The sequence below is a fragment of the Hydractinia symbiolongicarpus genome, chromosome 3, assembly GCF_029227915.1.
Source record: "Hydractinia symbiolongicarpus strain clone_291-10 chromosome 3, HSymV2.1, whole genome shotgun sequence".
In the NCBI taxonomy this organism is placed as follows: domain Eukaryota; kingdom Metazoa; phylum Cnidaria; class Hydrozoa; order Anthoathecata; family Hydractiniidae; genus Hydractinia; species Hydractinia symbiolongicarpus.
In genome coordinates, this window is record NC_079877.1 from 25645324 (window position 1) to 25668268 (window position 22945).

Here is a 22945-nt window from a genome sequence, read left to right on the forward strand (position 1 = left end):
TATGTCTATGATTGTAGTGGAGCAGTTAGCATGTCACGCAGTAGGACGCATTAGCTTTTATAGACATACATGTTCCCAAGTTCTCTTGGCCCCTGAGCCCTATGGCGCTCTCGCCAGCGCCTGTTATTTTTTTATATCGGGACGGCGAGACGATCATCGCCGTCCCGATATCGAAAAGGATACAAGATGTTCTGGGAAGGAATTTGCCCTGAAGTGCAAATTTACTAAAAAGCAGAATGAGGTTTATTGCATTTCTCGGACAGCATGTGGCAAGTTAAAACGCAAATGAGTAGACAATGGTTTATCGCAATTATTTTGATTCCTTTGCCAGATTTTCTCTCTTTACATCCTTATTCTAAAAAACTTTATTTTTTTTTTAATAAATTTTCTGGTCCCTGCGACACACAGTATTGTCAATATGGATTATATGATTTGTTGTTATTTCTTATTGTTCTACGGCTTTAGCCGGTAGAATTTTAAAATGTCGCCGATTTTACTACCGAGACTATTGACCACGGCAGGATACCAGTCTAGTGTAGCGGTAGGAAAATTATTAGGGGCTGATTATATGAGGCGAGCTGACCAGTGCTGGCTCGTTTTCAACCCGGCACCAGCTCTATGTGGAAAAATTCAAATGAGCCAAAAGCGCGCCAACTCGTTTACAACCCGAAAAAATATCAAAATGGCGCACACATTAAGTAAAAAAAGAATTATATATAATCGTGTGTTGATTTTGGTGAACACATTTTTGCAACTGTCAACAAACATTTTATTGCTTTGTATACACAGAAGAATTATGCTTCAGAATATAATTACTTCTCTGACTTCTAAAGAAAACGCTATCAGGAAACAGTTTACTTTCAAGAACACAACAGAGAAAAATTAGGAAAAAGAGAGCGTTATAACATATCAAACAACGAGTTTCAACAGGCTAAAGCTCGTTTTAAAAAACGAAATAAATCAATAACAGTTTTTTTTATTGATTTTTACGTTTCATTAAGGTTTTATAAAAGCAGTGTTTACAAACTAGAACTCATTTTTCTACTAATTTCTTCATTTTTCTACTGCGTCAGTTGAAATAATTAATTATTATAACGTACTGTAAATGTTCGATTAAGCCCCCAGGGGTTTAATTGTTAAAATGGGTTTTGGGGGAAGGGGCTTATTCGGTAGGGGGGGGGGAGGGTATTCGGTAGGGGGGGGGGAGGGTATTCGGTAGGGGGGGGAGGGTATTCGGTAGGGGGGGGAGGGTATTCGGTAGGGGGGGGAGGGTATTCGGTAGGGGGGAGGGTATTCGGGAGTGGGGGCTTAATCGATCATTTACAGTAAGAACTTTTTCTGCAAAATTGGAGAACTAAAGCAAATACTCTCCCATGGAGGATTTGGAATAAATCAGTAATACGCCGTAGAACTTCCTGACGAAACGGTTGGTTTATTAAATATTGTTTGCTTTCAAAGTATTTATTTCATTTATACTATTATTTATCACTTTAAAATTCTGACAATTTCCGAGGCGATTGTTTTAATATGGCATTGTTTATATCATGGAAAAAGTGTACCAAAACATTGATCGCAAAAGCTACAGAACTATTTTGTGACAAGATAACAGGCCTGGCCAATCTACTCTCTGTATTTCTTAGGATACATATCAATTCGAAACAAAATTGCCTGATGGTAATAAACCAAGAAATAATAAAAAACATTGAACTTCAAAAATATCCTTCTAGCAAATACACGTACGGTTTACGAAGTATATAATAAGTTAGTATACTATATATTAGGATTACATAATTATATTATTTCTTATTTTTAACACATCACTAAAAATCTTGGAACTCTTTAGAAAATTTTGGGAACAGTTCTCATTTAAAAATAATGCTCGCAAGACGGTCATGTAAGACCAAGCAGCATATCATCTTTAACTTATTCAGATTTAGGGTATCGCGCTGTAGTTTCATCTCCACTATATGTAATGTTATCTCCGCCATCTGCCATTCTTATCTCCACAATCTACAAGTGTTATCTTTACTTCCTTCAAAAGAATCAGAAATACAAAGAAAGAAATATAAATAAAGTTTATAATTATTTATTATGCAAAACATACTAAATAAAAAAAAAAAAAACCAAAGAATATCAAGAGACTATAGACAAGGGACTTACCAGTTAACACTATATTCCCTTCATAATTGAACGCGCAGCTGAAGATTTCATCCGTATGTCCCTCTAGTATCTAGACATTGTTTATATATGTTAGACACAACAAAACATAACACTTTCGTCCACCGATAAATTTGAAACGTTCATAACTTTATTGCTCATTAAGTAAAAAGACCATCAATATCCGTTCTGTTGGAATTGTGTGTAGAGTAAAGGAACTCTACTTAAACATACTGATATTGATTTAAATAGGCTTAAAAAATGGAAAACAGTAAATTGATAAAAAGCGATTTGTTTACAGTTTCGAATTGATTATTGTCGTCAAAAGTGCTAACCCTATACATTTTCTTGATCAGTGTTTCAAGCTATACACAATGAAACCAACGGGTAAACAAATTTCTAGAAATTTTGGGCACATTTGATTTTTTGCTGACGTCATCAAAATTTAAACGAATGATGTTTTGTATTATCCTTCTACCTAAGTGAATTTTACCGCAGATTTTACAGGGACATCTATCAGAAAGTGGTCGTTTGTACATAAACACAAGAATAAAGTGTTAGTGTCTAAGCAACCCTACTGCATACCTGCACACATTCACCCGTTTGGGGATCCCACAGTCGAGCTGTTTTATCGCTACTTGCTGTAAGAATGCGTGTACCTTGTGGATTGAATATAACCTATAAAAAAAAGTACAGTTTCAGGATTTAAGAAAACATATGACCCATTGTTTAACATTTTTTTTTCTGGATTTGCACCGACGTGATTAAGACCTGAAGCTTGCTTGATTTTGTTACTTTCCAACATTCAAGTTCTATTCTCACAATAAAACAAGCGCGTACAATCTTAGACAAAAATAGAAACAAAGACTAGTTTTTTTCATTATTTTTAAAATATGGACAAAAAGGTCAAACAGTCAATGCTCTGCAGCCTGTGTTCAAAAGTAGTTACACTTTTGAACACACGTATAGGATCGCCCGGCAGGCTGCGTTTAAAATGTGCTAATCGCATTTTCTGATACGACCGCACACCAAAATAGTCCACGTCGGGGCCTACAAAGGCGTCAACGTCGTGGAAAATGGCTATGCTGACGTCAGCGAGATATGGGATGATTTTGTTCTTACCAAAAAACTTATATTTTAAGTCTCAAGTCCACTCTCTGAAACTTTTACGACCACTCTCTGAACATCGACAAGTAAACTTTAACAAGTTCAAAATGTGTGAGTCTAATATAGAAATAGCCTACGCAATTACTTGTGGTGGCGAACTTTGAAATTCGTTGTCTTGTCTCAACATTCTGACGAAGATTGTAGATAATGAGTCCTCACAACTAATCCCTTCTACCTGATTGGTATACTTTAAATATGGTTTACGTAAAACACTAAGATTTACATATCAATAAACGTTTTTATTGAAAAAGAAATAAGAATTGTTTGTAAGATGTTGGAGAATACATCGTAAGTCAACATCAGTCATGTATATCACACGAAGTATTATTTTCAAAACGCAAGATTACAAAGCAACTTTAGGGTAATATTGGATATAAGTAACTATTTAAGTTTCAGCGGAGCTTTTAAAAATACATCCGTATTAAAAATCCGTAAGGTTCCGTTTTTCATGAGGTAGTCATTTGTATTCATTCTCCGGTACTTCTTGTGTTTAACGTCGTATTATGTCATCGAATGGGTAGGCAAATTTGAGTAATTTTTAACAGGGTTTTAAATAATCTTTTAAACTATTTGATTTTCTTTTAAGTTAAGAAATCATTGTAGGAATTTTGAAGCATTTTTTAACCAATTCTAGTGCCAGGTCAAAAGTTAAGTTGCTTGTAAGAAAAATACGTGTATCGACTAAAATTACAGTAGGCTTTATTGAGATCTTTCTTCGCAGATAAGCGACTGTTCCAGGTAATTTGGTAAAAAGAACAAACATCACTGACTACACTATGTTAAAAAATCATATCATCAAATTACCTTGGAGATTTCACCTTCATGGCCTTCCAGTTTACACACACATTGTTGTGTGGTACTGTTGTAAACACGCCCGGTCCCATCAGCTGAACACGTGGCTATGAATTGACCGGTGTAATCAAACGCAACATCAAGCACCTCGTCATCGTGTCCTCTATAAGTAAACATATTACGTGCGTTTCAATCTGATAAAAACATCCCATCTGTAAAACGCAGGTCGTTCTTTCGGAAGTTCAAATAAGGCCTGGTTAAAAGCGAAGTAAAAAGCTGCTAAAGACTTTGTTCAGAATACTACACCGAGTTGGATGTCACACGAAATCTTTTCGCATTTATACGGATCTAGAAATACAGGGTTGAGGAGAAAAAGAAAGAGATAAAGAAGGAGGGTGGAGGTAAAATCCTACTACTTACCTTAGTGTTCCTATACACTTCCCAGTGGCTGTATCCCATACTTTGCATGTTTTATCCTACAAAAATAAGAATGAAAATAACATAAACTTTCAAACTGGGAAATTGACCTTGTGGTTATGGAGCTCCTTTCTAATCACAAGGTCCGTGGTTCGGTGCACAGCGTGGGCATGTTTAGCAAGCGTCTTTACCACAGCTACGGGTCAACCCATGCCATGTGAAGGAAATTTGGTAGGCAATACCCGTATACACTTAATGTATACATTCAGAACACAGAATCCACATTAATAACAGTGTTTCCAACACTGAAGTGGCTATGTATATTCGGTATAATAACAGAGACTTAAAATGCTAATTGATTTTAATTTTTTTAAAATCACAGGTTATAATTTTGCGATTTAAAAATTTTAAAAAAAAATTTTGGAAAAAAGAAAACTTTGAAAGTACAATTTAAATTACAATTAAAGCAAAACAATAAAAATTTAAATGATCCAAAAGTTTAGCAACAGCTTGAGTTGTTTTTCAAATTTGAAGTTTGAATCAGAAGGGGGAAACTAAAAGCAACAGTGTGTTCACAGTGGCAGTTTTAAACACTGAGTTTTTTCGTGTAACAAGATTTTACTACTTTAAAAGAAGAAACTTTATACCTTCAAAATATATCAAAATAGGCTATTCGTTAAAAATAACTCTCATGTATTTTTATTTATTCTTGAATTTCTATTATAGGATAATTTTTCTTTCTTTAATATCATCTTCATCCTTATTGCCAAAGGTTTCGTGTAATAATTGTTAATTAAAAGTTTTTCTTCAAATAATAAGGTTCCCGACATAAAATACTAGATTTCTTCACCTTACTAGATGTATGTACTATGTTTAAGATCAGAAACTTTAGCAAACACATCCGTTACATACCTACACGCAAAACTATGACATAATTATACTTATTAATAACCCGTAAATAAGAGTTTGCAAACGCTTACGGTTTTTCGAGAGGTTTTACGGATTATTTTTAATCATGTGATCAGTCTATTTTCGCGACATTAATTTTGTTACTACGCCCTATATCAAAGTAAGTTCTGCAAAATTCGTGTAAGTCTCGCCTGAAAAAAGTCTTGTGATAAAATGTTGAACAACGAATTAATTAATACTTCTTTCGCATTTATGATGTTGTTTTTAGATTTAAAAATTTTTTTCACTTGTAATCTTTTTCTTTCCCATTTACTATTAGGAATACTTTTGAAATCGAGAAAAATTATTCCGAAATTTTCAGCATCCATGGCTGGATTTCAAAAATTTATACTTCAAAATTTGCAATTTTTGCACCTGATTATCGCAAAAATAAATCTCGCAAAAATAAATCTCGCAAAATAAATCCCGCAAAAATAAATCCCGCAAAAATAAATCTCGCAATTATTATTTAGAAGTTAAGAAAAGACAACCATAGAAAGAAACTTCCTACCATAGAACCAGACACAATAAGAGAGCAATCGAAGTTAAACATCGCGTTGGATATCTCTGCTCGATGGCCAATAAGTGTGTGAAGTCTCCTTTAATGGAAAAAAATTAAAGTTTTAAAATATCAAAGATAAGAAAAGGGATAATCTATTGAACGAACATACCTTCCAGTTTGTACATCCCAAACACTACAGGTGTGGTCAAACGACCCTGTTAAAAGTTGATCACCAGAACTGTTAAACGCTAGACATATAATTTCAGCAGAGTGCCCCTGGAATAAAGTATATTTAATGTATATTATATGTAACACCATTTTTGTATACGTGTATGACTAACATTTTAAAACCAATTCAAGGTTTAAAGGTTTTGGAGGACGAACAGACAACCTGTTAATAAGCATCCAGCGAACACCTGTATTATGCTGTTATGTCCATAACAAGTTGGTTAGGACACTACTTTTATGTTGTCATGCCACGTTTTTAGGTAGTCTTATATTTCTGTAATAGTTAGCAATACCACTCTCATTCACAGATAGGTATATAGTTAAACTGCAACAATACTAAAGTGTACGTACTGGCATGCTAATGTGATAACAAAGATCTGGAAGTTTACCTTCACATTTAACTTACATTTAAAGTTGCTAATTCCACTCCTTTTTGTACATCCCAAAGTTTTGCAGAATTATCCATGCTCCCAGTAGCGACAATTGTACTTTGTGAGTTGAATGTAACGCATACCTATGTCAAATTGATTAAAAGAAATAAAAAAAAATTTAAGACTAGCTCTTGAAAAACTCCTTGGAAATTTGACCATCAGTACTTGCAGCTATCATTTTGGCTCATAGATTAGCAGAAAAACGTAGGACTGACATTATAATAAATAGATAGATGGATATGTATGAATATAGGACTATAGTCACTGTTTGTTGAGTAGGATTTTCTACATTAGCCAAATGTAAAATTAACAACAGAGAAAAAAGTCTACTTACAATTTCTGCAAGATGTCCTTTAAATGTATGATAACATTTGCCTGTTTCAGCATTCCATAACTAAAAAATAAAAGACAAGTAAGCAATTATGTCAACATAGTGAAAACGGATCAAAAATATAAAAATGTTAAACAAAAATTTTTTACCTTGCACGTTTTATCAAATGATCCAGTAGCAATTTTATCTCTAGAATAAAATAACCCTATCAGATTCTATCAAATTCATAATTCTTTTTATTTATTCATTTATTCGTTCATTTAGCTCTTACCCATAAGGATTATTGAAAGCCACTGCATAAACCACATTACGATGACCTTCCAATGTATTCAGTTCTTCACCAGACGCTGTATCCCAAATCTTACAAGTCCGATCATAACTACCTGTAATAAAACTAAAATAAAACATTTTAAAAGGTTGTAAAACTTTCACAGTAATTGCGCCCTAGAAGGACCCGTCAAATATAAATCCTATAAATTTAAATAAATTTACATATAAACTAAGGATCTGATCAGACCTGCCTGCACACAAGTGGGGAGTCTAATATTGTGAGTATTGTTTACTTACTAAATATAAACACCTGGACAAAAAGCAGTCCCAGAACACAATTATTATTGTTAGAGACCGTGTGAAGATACAAATTATCACAAATCTACATGGTGGTCTATCTTGTTTGTGCTGCTTTTTTATAACCCTATCAGTTTGTGAGGAAGACAGTGAAAACAAGGAGTATACTTTGATGTTCACCGATTAACATGGTATAGCTCTTGGCAGATTTACTGCATCTAATTTTTTTAGAAAATAACTTGCCTTTTTCATGTTGTACTCTCTTATAAATAAATCAAATAAGTAGGTTGTTTTGAAGTGGATAAAAAGCTTTAGAATTTTGAGAATAAAAAATGCAGGTTATGATCTGAATTACCTTGAGCCTGATTTATTAAACGCAACATTCGTCAATGGTAAGATATGTGCTCTTAACACCTGAAAAAAAGAATAATACTATAGCTATACAAACGTTTTTTTGATGTATTATTAACAATTTCGTCCAAAAATATCTAACAAGTTTACCTTGAACAGGTAATATCGTTGTGTGATAGCAGATGCCAGTTTATTTTGAAGCTCTGTAATAACTGAGTTAAGGAAATGTAGTTTTAAATTTCATACCCAAAACTTGTATTTTAATGTTTTCTTTCAAAGTTCAAAATATGCTTTGTTTGCCATAACCCAAGTTGGTTGGCAAAACATAAATAATTTTTTGGTCAACTTGGGAACAAAAAAAATTAATTCCAACCATGATGAAATGAAAAAAATTCCAACCAAACTGACAAAAATGTCTTTTTTTCAGTACCACATATTTTTCTAGTAGGCAAAATCTTTTCAATTTTCTTTTTAATTTTATAATTGTTTTCAATTGTATCTTTCAATCAATTTTAATGCAATAAACTTATTCGTTTTCTGTCCACTACACTCTCAGGAAAAAATCAAGATACCAATAATTTGAAAAATTTTAACAGAGTGAAAAAAGCAATTTCATTCAAACAAAGAAGAAAATGGATGCCAAAATCATAACAAAGTATATCCTTAAAGTGTTCTTGTGCAAATGTTATATTGAGTGATTCTTTTTATTCAAAAATATTTGTTAAACATTTTTATATCAGCAGTAAATTAATACCTGGGAACATTTATTTAAACAATAATTCATGATCACTAGTAACATTAAATGCTCTTTATTCACAAAACAATATAGATAACTGCAGACATATTCCTTCCAACAGCATGTGTGCTATTTTTCTTAACTGTTCATATTTAACAAATTACAGGAATTGGTTATCAGTTAGTTTATTATGCAAGGATGGCATGCGTTGGAAACACGAAAGTGAAAATCTGTGAATATCAAGATAAAAAATGGGCACAAAGGATAAACTCTAAAATCATGACAGGACAACAAATGTTAGCAAAAGCACCAGGCTAATATCACCACCAATATCAAGATAAAGAAATGCATATGCTAAGATAAACAGTAAAACCGTGACAGGACAACGAAGTTTAGCAAAAGCACCATGCACAGCGATGTATCCAGGATTTTTTTGGGAATACCAGACTGCTGGAACAAAGCAGCAGGGTGTCTGGGGGCAGCTGTTGTCATTATGTTCATTATATCTTTTAGGTTTAGATGTATGGCTTTATGCCATAATTAAGAATAAAGATCTATTCACATTCTGGTAGCAGAGGCTAGTTAAGAAGATGGCAACTGGAACAATCACGATGGCACAAAAGTATGGATTGCCCCAATTTTCTGAAGATGGGGATTTTGATGCATGGGTACATGATCTGGAATTATGGGAAGTAGTTACAGAACTTCCAAAGAAGAAACAAGGACCAGTTGTTTATTTGAGTTTAAATTCAAAAGTACGTCAGGCATGTTCAGCCTTAACGAAAGAAGAATTGAATGAAGAAGATGGTTTAAATAAACTTGTTAATAAATTAAAACTTTATGGCATTACTGAAGATCAATGCTTACGAAAAATTTGAGACCTTTCACCGTTCCAAGACAATGTCGATTGGTGATTATGTAAATGAATTTGAACAGCTGAATCAAAAACTTAAGAGTTTTAAAATTAAGTTACCAACTGCAGCTCTTGCATATCAACTACTACAAAATGCAGATTTACCGAAAGCTACACGTGAACTAACACGTGCTACGGTTCCTTCCCTCACATACGACTCTATGAAAAAACAGATAAAAGCCATTTATGATCAATGTGCTCAAAGTGAAAGTAGTAGACAGTAATGATATTGGTGTTGAGCAAGAAGTATTACATGGTCAAAAGTTTGACAGACAACGTTTTAACAATTGGAACACTCGTGGACGAATATTTCAGCGCTAAAAGAAGCCAGTACAACCCTAATGGTCCTGATGGACATCCATTGCAATGTCACCATTGCAAATCTATAATGCATTTCATGAATGACTGTCCTGATAAGAATAAAGGAAGCAAAGGACAGGATGAAGTACATGTGCAGTTTTTTGCAAAGGGTGTGTAACAATGCTTTATGGAGCAAGTCGTGTCTGAGTCTTTGAATTGTGCTTTATGTGCTTTACTAGACTCAGGATGTTCATCGACAGTTTGTGGTAAAAATTGGCTTGACTGTTACATAGACACTTTGGCAAAAGGGACAGCTTTAGCTGAAAGTAAGAGTAACAAGTCCTTTAAATTTGGGCCAGGTGGAAGCTTCCCCTCAGTTAAACAAGTTAATATCCCTGTTAATATGGCTGGAATGCAAGCCCATATTCTTACTGATGTTGTCGATTGTGAATTACCATTATTGTTATCAAAAAAGAGTCTGAAAGCAGCTAATAGCCAACTTGATTTTGTTAATGATAAAGTCACTATGTTTGGAAGAGACATTCCTTTACAACACACGTCAAATAGCCATTACTGTATACCTCTTACACCTAAGCAAGTTGCTGTTAACAAAACATCTCAGGGTGAAAATGCCACCAAAGTTATATTCACAGTCAACGATCTCACTGTAAAGTCACCTGAAGAAAAATGCAAAATAGCTACAGTTTGGACATCCAATAGACAGCAGCAAACTGAAAACTCTTCTCCAAAATGCAAATGTTGAAGATAAAGAGTTATTTCAGCAAATTGACAATGTTACAAACTCTTGTGACACATGCAGTAGATATATGAAGGCTCGATCAAGGCCAATTGTCTCGCTACCAATGGCCTCAGATGTCAATGAATGCCTTTCCATGGACCTAAAATTCCTGACAGTTAATCATAAAAAGTTAACCATACTTCATATGATTGATGTGTTCTCTAGATGCAGTGCATCAACAATTATCAAATCCAAGAATAAGGAAATTATCGTAGACGCAATTCTCAAGCATTGGGTTGCTATTTTTGGCACACCAAACTCGATTTTTTCAGACAACAGAGGGGAGTTCAACAATGAGCTCTTAAGAGATGTAGCAGAACTGTTAAACACAAGAGTGTATACAACAGCAGCAGAAGCTCCATGGTCAAATGGTGTATGTGAGCATCATAATGCCATCCTGGAAAATATGATTTTGAAAATTGTTGACAACACTAGTTGTTCTGTTGAAAATGCACTTACATGGGCCACTTGTGCCAAGAATGCGTTGCATAATAACCGTGGATTCAGTCCCAATCAGCTTGTATTTGGACGCAATCCAAATCTCCCATCTGTGCTTACAGCCAAGCCTTCTGCTCTTCGAATAGTTACACCCAGTCAATTAATTGCGAATCATCTAAATGCCCTGCATGCTGCTCGCAAAGCATTCATTGAAAGTGAATCTTCAAGGAGAATTAAAACAGCACTCAGTGATCAAACACGGACATCTACCAGCAAAGATTTTTACAATGGTGAATTGGTATACTATAAGCGACGTGGAGAGAAAGAGTGGAGAGGACCTGGTGTAGTCCTTGGCATTAATGGAAAAGAGGTCCTTGTTAAACATGGAGGAACTTACGTTCGAGTAAGTCCTTGTCACTTGCAATCAGTGAAGGGACACCGTAGTTGTCAGGAAAGCACAAGTGGAAACCCTCAAGTGAAGAAAACTACAACCAAAGAAGAACATTGCGGTGATGAGATTTCAAACAGCGTAGCAAATGGGTTGCTTGAAAGCGTAAACGATTTTGATATCAACACATCGTCTGAAGTTGTACTTGATGACATTCCTAGTGATCATGCCATAAATACAAATGAGATCCCTGCTATTTCCCATGCTCAGGTTGAAACAACACATCAATCAAGCATTGAGCAAGAAGTTTCTAACACACCTTGCAATGAACAGTCATTGACAGTGACCCTTCCAAAAGTCAGGGACAGGGTTAGGTTTATTGATCCTGATACTAATAAACTTGCTGAATTTATGGTTGTTAGTCGTGCTGGTAAAGTAGGAAAATCTGGAGTTGGAGTATATAAGAATTGGTTGAATGTCAAAGATGTTAAAACCAAAGCCATGAAATCAATTGACTTTGAAAACATTTTGGATTGGGAAAACGTAAACACAGAGTCAGTATATAATGTAGAAAGTCATGTGATGTTAGTGAAGCTCAACATAAAGAATTAACTAAATGGCGTGATTACAATGTTTATGATGAAGTTGAAGACAAAGGGCAAGACATAATCACAACCCGCTGGGTGATAACTGAGAAAAGTCATGATGGTAAAACAGAAATTAAAGCACGATTACCAGAAGCTAACACAGACAAGTTGTAGAAACTAAAAACACCTGTTTATGGCTTGTGCGACGCTTCACACGCTTGGTATGAGACATTATCTAGTGAATTCGATAAAGTTGGAGCTACAAGAAGCATTTATGACAATGCATTATTTTTCTGGAGAAAAGAACTTTCACTCTAAGGTGTAATTTGCTGTCATGTTGACGATTGCTTCTTCGTTGGAAGTGATTTGTTTCATGACACTGTCATTGCACATTTACGTAAGACATTCTTACTTTGTAAAGAGAATTCAAAGTCATTTAACTTTTTGGGATTAGAAATTGAACAAGAGTGTGGTGCAGTAATTATTCATCAGCATAATTACATTAGTAACATTCCACCAATTAATTTGACCAATTACGTCTACAATTCCACTTACAAAATATGAAGCATGTCACTTAAAAGCCTTAGTTGGTCAAATTCAATGGGCAGCAAAACAAACTAGACCTGATGCTGCTTACGTTGCCTGTGATTTAAGCACTCGCATAAGACATGGAACAGTTGCTGATGCTCGTAGAGCTAACAAGCAGCTGAAACATCTGCAGCAAACTGAAGTAAAGATTGTTATTTCAAACACCGGAGATGTTAAAGTATCATCGCTCATACTTTTCAGTGATGCATCAAATGGAAATTTAATTAATGGTGGCTTACAAGGTGGATTTGTTGTGCTACTGCATGGTGAGAGCAAAATTGCGCCACTTATTTGGAGATCTCAAAGTTAAAACGTGTAGTTAAAAGCGCCATGGGTGCGGAAACCATGGCTCTCTTAGAAGGTGCGGAACATGCTATGTTGATCAGAGCCCTAATTAAAGAGATTTTTTCAGTTGATATACCAATTATCTGTATATCAGATAATAAATCGCTTGTGGAAGCAGTCAAAAATACCAACGTCATAGAAGATAAACGATTGTATATTGAAATTTGTGCACTTCGTGAGATGGTCGAAAAAGCAGAAATCGGGGAACTCATTCTTATGAAATCAAGTGATCAGATTGCTGACTGTCTTACGAAAGGCACTGCTTCAGCTGAAAACCTGCTACATATACTATCCGGTAGAGAACAGTTGAAATACCGTTGAGTTTTGGTTAATTAGAACAAATATAACAGTATGCCAAATGACACTTTCAAATGTTTGATGACATTGTCTTACATTCTTACATTGTGTTCCTGTGTCTTGCAGTTTCTTTTGTTGAACATACTTTATGATTTTGTTTTATTGAGAGAGAATGTAGTGGCAAGATTGTCATTGTGTTCATTATATCTTTTAGGTTTAGATGTACGCTTTATGCCATAATTAAGAATAAAGATCTATTCACAGCTGTGACACCATTAGTTGATCCAGTGGGCAAAGCTCGCAGAAGCTGAGCAACTTTAGCAATTTTTAGTGCCTTAAACAGCTAAAAATAGGGTGATATCTACCTTTAAAATGTTGCGAAAAATACTAATGTATCTCTCCTTATCTCCTTTCTCTGTTAATAAAATTTGAAAACATCTTATTTTTTATAATCATGCAGAATATCATCTAAACTAAACAACACATGCCCTGCATTGGCTTTTTTAGTAAATCTGCATCCTATAACCAAATAACAGTTATGGTTATAAATAAAAATGAAAAGACAAACAAAAAAAGTAACATCAGTGAATCTATCTCATAATATGACAGTTTAATTCATTGTGTTACTCAGATTTCTGCATGAAAAAAGAATATATATACCTTAAAGGGAAGAAATAAATGCAGAACAGAAGATTGTGAAAGAACAGTATTTGCAAACTTAAATTCTACATATTTTTTTTAACAAGTATGAATATTTGCAATCTTTAATTTTGTATTTCCAGGTGATTCGCAATTTTCCTGTAAATTGAGCATGAAATTCAGGATTATAAATAAAACATTAACAATTGAGGTTGCCAATTTGCAATCTTTAATTCAACATTAAACACGTAACTATTTGCAATCTTTAATTCAACATTAAACACGTATATACCTATATTTGCAATCCTTAATACCTCATTTTAGATAATTACTGAGGTCCTATTCACAAAATTAAATTCCCTAACAATTTTTTTTAAGAATAGTTTCTTTCTTTCAGGGAAGACATTTCAATTCATGTAAGTCAAATATAATACAACAAAAGGATACTAAGTATAAGCTTCCTAACTTGTTCCATGCGTGAAGTAGTTATTAATGGTTCTCTTACAACCAGTTCATCAACAATGGCATCAACATCAGATCTATGGTAAAATACAAATTTTATGCCATGTATACATTTATATTGCACATATATTTTTTTTTGCATCTGTAAAAACTTTGTCAGTACATAACGAGAGTTAGAAGAGTTAAAATCAAATCTCAATCGTTAATGTACATTCTTCAATGGTGAACACTGAAAAAACTTACTCTGGTTTTAGATCTAAAAGATCAATAGATTTGGTTTTCATAACCTTGGTTTGTTCATATTCCAGTATAATTCCTAAAACAATAAAATATGTGAGCATATCAGTATATCATATCATAGAAGCATATTAGGCCTTGCTATGAACCCAGCATTTATTCGCTCACATAAATCTAAATAGAAAATTAACCATTTTTCCTCTGATTCTACGCTAGAAGTATTATTTTGTGCAACACACAAAGCTACATCTATTTTAAGAGGTGGGGATGGGTGGAGGGGGAGAGGTTGGCATTCACAGAGCAAGCTCCATTAGCAGTGAATCCCAAAAACACTATGCCACTATCAAATGAATGAAATCATTATCAATCATTACCCTGTAATAGAAACTTGTTCTTCTATTAAATTCAATTTCTATGTGCTTGTGACTTGCATATCCTTTTTGTAACTTTAACGAAAGCATAACTAAGAAGGGGCATTACGACAAGCATATAGGGAAGTGTGGCAGAGGTGGAGAAATAGATGTCCATATTTACTAGACTAGATTTCTAAATATTGAGAAACATATACCATGTCTATAATTCCAGGAAGGGGCATGGCTTAGATCGGTACTCCTAGAGTATTTAATGCTCATTTTGAGCTAGACGCAAACCCAAATACGGTCAACGTTCTACTGCACAACTCCTAGCAACTTCCCAATGGCTGAAACAGTATGAACTTTAACCCGGGGGCTATGCTAACTCTGCCATATTAAATTACCACCACAGAGAAACGAACCCCGGTCTTCCACATAAAGTGCGAGAATTATAACCACTAAGCTACAGTGCCATAATAAAAGTAGTGTAATAAAAACAACAGACCACGGAACAGGTCATTCCTTAAGATGAGTGTGATCACATGCGCACTCGCCCGCACACTCGTGAAAAAATTTACGAGTGCTTTTTATCGCACTCGTTAATTTTTTTATTCTTCTTAAATATTTTAGATGAAAAAGACTTTCATGATTTTTAAACGATCCACATCTATCTCATCGCTTTCTACGATCTTGTTTTCATGAATTTTAAATGATCTACGGCAAATTTTTCGCTATCTACGATGCCGCTTTCATTAATTTTACAAGATTTACAGCAATCTTTTTGCTTTCTACGATGCCGTTTTCATAATTTTAAAACAATCTTTGCTTTCTATGATTCCGCTTTCATGAATTTTAAACAATCTACAGCAATCTTTTCACTTTCTACGATCCTGAATTGTTATTATTAAGACGAAGAATGCAGACATTTACATAATTTGATAGTTAATTTCTTTCGAAGTCAGGGATGTGTGTTAAACATGTGCTATATTAGAAGCGATTTTAAAACGATTTGAACTTAAACGAATTTAACGAAGCGTTAAAACGAATTAATTTTAATTTTTTTTAAAAACAATTGGGAAACGGATGTAAAACTATTGGGAAACGATTTTCAATTCAATGAAGCGATTTGAAACTATTTTAAAATTGTATATAGATCGATTCAAATAAAATATTATTTATACGAATTGAAACAATTATTTTTAAAATGATCATGGACACGATCCCTTGTATTCAAAAATCATTTCTATACAGCTTAAATAGCTTATAACGTTGTGGTAAACCCAAAAATAGTTAATCACACTTGCAAATATTCACATCACACTTGTAAATTTTGCTTACGAGTGATTTTTCGCACACCATAGCACTCGTAATTTTTTTAGCGGGTGCTTTTTGTAGGTCAGTTTTATTCGGTGATTCCGTTTGACATCATAACAATTTTTTTGGAGGTGAAAAGTTTCCATATTTTAGGTGAAGAGAGTGCAGAGGTAGACACATTATGGAGTTTTAAGAACAATGTTAGGAAGTTCGAGCAAAGATAATTTTTAGAGCAAAATCTAGATAGCTAAGCATTATTTCCAGACAGATTTTTATTGTGGTTACCTTTCGCTATTCTTCCATTTCCACATTTTTTAACATTCTTTCCCCTACGAACTAGGTTTGTTTTCACCCTGCGAAATTTTAAAAATGGTGGATGTAGCATAAATGTGATTCGTCAATTAAGCAAAATGTCAATCAACACAAAGCTGAACTGAATCGCCGAATTCAAGAAATGGCCTGCGGAAGTCTAATCCATTTTCTTAAAATTGATTAAACTTTCTTAAAAAGAGAAAAATAATATAATTAATCAATGTCTTTTAAATCTTCTGCTTTCAAAAAATATGTATTTCAATAATAGCCATTTTAATCCCATGTGACCTGCTTTTTTTAATTAGAATGTATGCACACTAAATCTGCAAAAATAGGCAAGCAAAAACACAAATAGAGGGATTCAATTAAAATTTAAATACCTGGTGGGTAATAGCGTAATAAAAACCTTCTAAGTTTCATAATGATCTAACTGGAACTGGGATAAAGTTTGTTTGACTTGACACTTGATTATGAGCTGACACACCGCCAGCTTTTTAGTCCTGCATGAAAAATCCTGCTGATGTGACCGTCTACTTTAGATATATTTCAATGGTTTCACTCACCACATTATGTACTACATCAGTAACTGTTCAAAACAACTAATAAGTTAGGGCACCGCAATCAAAATAAACAAAGTCGCTTTCGTTTTAAAAGCAACATGGTGATGGTTTAAAAGGGATTGTCTTAAATTGCTTTGCTCTGCAAACTTTTATTGGATCACCCCATAAAATAAAAACACGTGGACTTAAGATTGTTTACCAGTACGATATTTTATATATATTCCTTAGGTTAATTTATGTGCTACCGTACTACTGACGATAGAACAACCCAAGTTCTAGCTAGGCATATAAAACGTTTGGCTCAACTTAATACAAGAAAAGAATGGCACGACCTGTTGTTGGACAACGACGTGGCCTTGGTTTAATGTTGTTAGCTGCTCAGATATTTCAAATTGGTACTGATAGGATTCCCCCCATTACATTGGCAACTGTTATACTGAATGTTGCAATATACTTGAGACTGATACCGTTTATGCCAAGTGTTCATGGAGCATGTACAAGTAATAATCTTGTTATGAGTAAAAATCAATGGCTTAGACTGGTTTATTCTTCTTTTTATCACCTGGATGACATGCATTTGTACTTTAACATGGTATCCTTCATCTGGAAAGGCATAACTTTGGAAAGAAAATTAAAAAGTCGAATGTTTCTAATACTATTAGTAACATTTTCCATTCTTACTCAAATAACTATGCTGCTGATTAATCAAATATTTGCTCAAATATTTTCAAATCAACAGTATTTATATTCATGTGCAGCTGGATTTTCTGCTGTTTGCTTTGCTTTTAAGGTTCTCACAACTGCTGATTCAGATAACAATGTATCTGTTATGGGTATGCCTATCACTGTACCATCGCGATATGCATGTTGGGTTGAATTAATACTCATCCAAATTCTAGTTCCAAATGCATCCTTTACTGGGCATCTTGCTGGTATTTTAGTTGGTCTGATGTATACACATGGTCCACTTTCCAAGATTTTACGCACAATTGACTTAATTTTTTCAGGTATATGTCTTTATAACCCACTATTAATTTATATTGGGTATTAATACATAAATATATCACTCAAACGTTGTGAATTATTTTTTGTCATACACAGGCACATGCTTTTCAGAACTTTTTTTAACTTATGGCTGGTTTCCATTTATGACTTCTCATTTGCATCTCCCAACCTCTTCTAGTGAAGCCTTTAATTTGGAAATTTGCAACTTGGAAAGTTTTAATTTCAGTGTATAGATCTTATTTTGAATTATCTTCATTAAAAAAAACAAAGATAAAACCAGTTGGTCAGTCAATTGATTTAAAATTTGCCATTTTTCAGTTGTGAGTGTAAAAGCTCTGCCATTATTTCCAGAAGGCAATAAAATTTTTTATCTTCACAGCTTTTGACAAGAGTAGGCAATTTAATTTTTTATACCATTCTTTATTTGAAATTGGCCTTTAGACTGTGCCATACATCTCTAGACTGTGCAGAACATATATAACTAAATAACTCCCCCCATCCCATTGTTCGTTTCTGTTTGTTATTACATTGCTATCTCCTATCTTAAATTAGGAAATTATATCTCACAGAAAAAAATCCCAGAAAAACAAAATGACTATTGTTGTGTCCCACTTTGTAATACCTCCCCCACTTTGTTATAATTTTTGCCCTTAATAAATCAATTTTTCAATAAATCAATTGTAAATATACTTTTTTTATTTTTTTTTAAGTTTTTACTGATTATTCACATCGTTTTTCATTTGAAAGAACAGCAAGAGGTTAGTTACCATTTACATACTACTTATTTGGAGAAAATTTCTGATTTTTAGCCTTTTTTCATACCATTTGAAAATTTTCTGATTTGTATGTCTCAAGGTAACAATTGACCATTCACAAAAGTTTGTTACTGTCAACTTTTCTAAATAGTCAATTCATAAAAATTCAAAAAATAATGTCTGGGCTTAAAAGATAATGTTTTACCTTTCATTATCAAATTTTTGAATTCATGGAATAAATTTTAAGAAAAACAGCAATAATGCTTTAAACATGATGTATTCCAAAAAAGCTTATCAACAACAACAATCATTGAAAATAAATTTGCCCTTTTTTATCATTGTAGGCCAATTTATATGTAAGAATACAAAAAAAAGTTTTTAATTGCCTATTTACAATTCTATATTGGATGTTTATTTTAGCACCAACACTTAATAAAGTTTTTCTTGTTTATTCATTACAAATACTTTTTTGCATAAATGTCGCTGTATGAAAATTTTGCTGTCATTTTAATGTCACAATTTTTTTGGTTAAAATTGCCTTGTGCACCATTTGATTTTTCCTCTTTAAACAAATATGTACATTTCACATTGTTTTTTTAAAAAAAACGCGAAATTTTAATGCAGAAAAATGTTTGTCCAAAAAAATTATAAAGAGGGTCTTTATTTGAACTTTTTCAGAAGTAAATTATATAAATAGTACAAACACAAGATAGTAATCTTGATTTTTTCATAATTCCTTTGAAAACAATGATCTTGTTAGGTTAGAATTTTTATTCTTGGTTGCGAGATTATCGGGAAACTGTAATTCGTTTTTCAAATACACAATTTTTTTCATAAGAATAAGTTGATAAAGAACCTTAGGTTTAGAAACTTTAGAGGAAAATCTTCAACAATGTTAAGAAACTAACACATATAAAACAGAGGGGGTAAAAGGTAAAAAGGGGTTTGGGTAATAGGTGTATAAATAACGTTGTGTTTACTAAACTGTGTCTGTTACAAGATAAATAAATCAAAAATGTTTTTGTCAGTTTCACCCTCTTGTATGGTCGTGTCATCAAATTCTAGGTCATTATTTGCAGTATTTCATCTTAAGCACTTAAGAAAAAATCCCTAAAAACATACGCATTTAAATAAAAGTTTTTTAAGAACATTTCAGGGTAAAATAATAAAACTCAGAAACATTGAGGCTCGAATTAACAAAATTTTAATAAAATCCAAGCTAAGGTTTTCTATAAAGAAACGTATTTGAGGATTGATGTGAAGCAAAATGCAGAAAACAAAAAACTAAAACTTTCTCTTGCAATTTTTTTTAAAAAATTGAAATTTTAAAATTTACATTTAGAATGTTTTACTCATGATTTTTTAAAATTTTACTAGATACTGGGAGAACTGGACCCACTCTAAACAGACGTCACTATAAAGGCGACGACGACGACGACGAACAACTACAGCGTGCCATAAGCGACAGTCTTCAACAAACAAGGGTCCAGCAACAAACCAGACCACAGCCGCCGCCATATGGATGGAACATTCCACAAGACAATCCTCCTACATACAAAAACAAACTTTATCCAGATTTAACTAACGAAGAATCCACTTCACACACTCCTTTAGCACCACCATATGTCAATGACAGACATTCTTCCCCCTATAACCCATACTACACTGCGGAAGAGAATAATCAACTGCCATACCCAATAAACACCCCACCGTATCCGATGAGTGACATTTTACCACGTGCAGCATTACATAGTAGTGAAGATCCAGGAAGTACTGTTACGTCTGACAGCAAAGAAGATATGAGAAGTGCTCGACTAAGAAGATTTGATCGAAAATAAATGTTCAAGTATAGCAACTATTCTTCCTTGACATTTTCAAGTAACTGGGATGCTTAATTAGCGATTAACAGCGATATCCTTTGCACTTATTATATCAAGATAAAATTGCTTTTTTGTAAGACGTTATTCATGATATGAGTGATAGAGATTGAGGATTGTGCAATTTGTCGACGTTCAGAGGGACAAGTTATCTTCAAATTGGCAGCCGCTATGTACTAGGCACGAGCAATATTAAAAAAAGCAGTTTAAAATCTTTAATTTTCCAGCGTTTGTTAATAGGACTATATAATTTGTTGTTACAGACTTTTATAAGTTTTTTTGATTACGGTATATTTATATGTTCTGTTGTTTATGTTTTCTACCTACAACAATGTTTGCGCATGTACATTGCTCTAAAGGCAAAATCAAATACTACGTCGCATGGAAAGTCAGGTATATCATATTCTATAATTTAAAGTGTAACATTTCTTGGCATAAAAGCTTAGCAACGCCCTGGTGACCCAACTTCAAAGCTCAAATTACGATAAAACGTGAGATGAGGTGATAGTTCGCATAACGTTTATAACTATACACCCTTTTTTAAAGTAAGAAAAGAAATTGTGGAATAAATTTTGGCGATTGAAAGGTTTTAATGCAAAATGTGGAACCATTTTTGCCATTGAAATCTGTCCAGAATAATGTGAAGGCCAATATTTACGACATTTTTATAGGAGAAAAGTACTCCATCTTTTTAATTTAAGTATTTCCCTAGGAAAATTATAACATGAAAATGTGTTTCTAAACAACATAATACCGAGTTCAAAAGTTCAGTGGAATACACTTAACTATTATCGTCTAACATGTCGCCTTCAACGTTTATTCGTCGTCAATGTTCTTTGGTGTCAACGTTCTTTTGTGTCAATGTTCACTCGTCCAACGTTTGCTTGTCAACGTTCATTTGTGTTAACGTTCATTTATGTCAATGTTCACTCGTTCAACGCTCACTTGTCAACGTTCATTTGTGTCAATGTTCACTGGTTAACGTTCATTTGTCAAAGTTCACTCGTCCAACGCTCACCTGTCAACGTTCATTTGTGTCAGCGTTCATTTATGTGAATAGTCACTTTTACACATTCACTTGTCAACGTTCATTTGTCAACGTTCACTTGTCAACGTTCATTTGTCAACGTTCACTAGTCAATCTTCACTTGTCAACGTTCATTTGTCAAATTTCACTTGTCAGCGTTTACTTGTCACCGTTAATTTGTCAAATTTCACTTGCCAACGTTCATTTGTGTCACCTTTCACTTGTCAACATTCATTTGTGTCACCTTTCACTCGTCAACGCTCATTTGTGTCACCTTTCACTCGTCAACGTTCATTTGTGTTACCTTTCACTCGTCAACGTTCATTTGGGTCACCTTTTACTTGTCAACGTTCATTTGTGTCACCTTTCACCTGTCAACGTTCATTTGTGTCACCTTTCACTTGTCAACGTTCATTTGTGTCACCTTTCACCTGTCAACGTTCATTTGTGTCAACTTTCACTTGTCACAATCACTTCTAAACGTTCACTTGCACAGCAATTTCTTATTACTATTTGGAAAATTTCTTTATTTTTAATAAAAAGGCACCGAATTTTTTGTCAAGGCATACAGAGCCAGTTTCGTTACCTTAAAAGGTAAAAGTTCTCCATGTGAAATTACAAAAGGTTTTTTTCAAAAAAATCTGCTTGAACTGTGGGAGGGTGCCTAATCAACAAAGGTAACGTGGTAAACATATTTTGTACCTTGGATAAGAGGTTTTGTTGTTTTAAAAGTCATAATATAACGTGAGAGACTTGATTAAGATTAATTTTGTACCTGGGGTATTCACGCGGGTAACTGAATAAATTAATTGCAACAGCATGATTTCCGAAAATATCCAAAGTAATTCAAACGAAAGACGAACAAAAATGGGGTGATAATGAAAACTACAACAAACTTTGTTGTTTATTTCTACTCATTTCGTTACCTTACTTCCCAATTCAGCATACTTTGCAGAAAATGGAAATAATTGAATAAAACTAAAACGTATAAGTCGTTAAAGGGACGTTTCTTAAGACGGTGTGATCGGCGCTTATAAAATTATTTTCCTGACAGACAGGCGCGTAAGCTTATTTATTTTTTATTATTGTTATTTTTGTTTCTTTATTGCTTTCGTAGGTTTA

At 33.7% G+C, this 22945-nt stretch overlaps 2 protein-coding genes across 2 annotated transcripts; one reads left to right on the forward strand and one right to left on the reverse strand.

The window, feature by feature from the left end:
• Nucleotides 1–1614: 1614 nt before the first annotated feature.
• Nucleotides 1615–17149, reverse strand: LOC130636460 (dynein assembly factor with WDR repeat domains 1-like). Its single transcript, XM_057446192.1, has 16 exons — nucleotides 16980–17149; nucleotides 14627–14699; nucleotides 14369–14460; nucleotides 8042–8094; nucleotides 7896–7954; nucleotides 7245–7367; nucleotides 7123–7162; nucleotides 6977–7036; nucleotides 6618–6725; nucleotides 6153–6259; nucleotides 5993–6080; nucleotides 4537–4592; nucleotides 4129–4279; nucleotides 2743–2835; nucleotides 2161–2230; nucleotides 1615–2032 (listed from the first exon to the last, which is right to left on the reverse strand). Exons 1-16 carry the CDS (start codon nucleotides 17017–17019, stop codon nucleotides 1998–2000), a joined length of 1248 nt encoding a protein of 415 aa, XP_057302175.1. The 5' UTR covers nucleotides 17020–17149; the 3' UTR covers nucleotides 1615–1997.
• A 138-nt stretch (nucleotides 17150–17287) lies between these two features.
• On the forward strand, nucleotides 17288–21093 carry LOC130636461 (rhomboid-related protein 4-like). Its single transcript, XM_057446193.1, has 3 exons — nucleotides 17288–18166; nucleotides 18875–18922; nucleotides 20297–21093. The coding sequence occupies exons 1-3, from the start codon at nucleotides 17482–17484 to the stop codon at nucleotides 20755–20757; spliced, it is 1194 nt and encodes a 397-aa protein (XP_057302176.1). The 5' UTR covers nucleotides 17288–17481; the 3' UTR covers nucleotides 20758–21093.
• Nucleotides 21094–22945: the final 1852 nt, after the last annotated feature.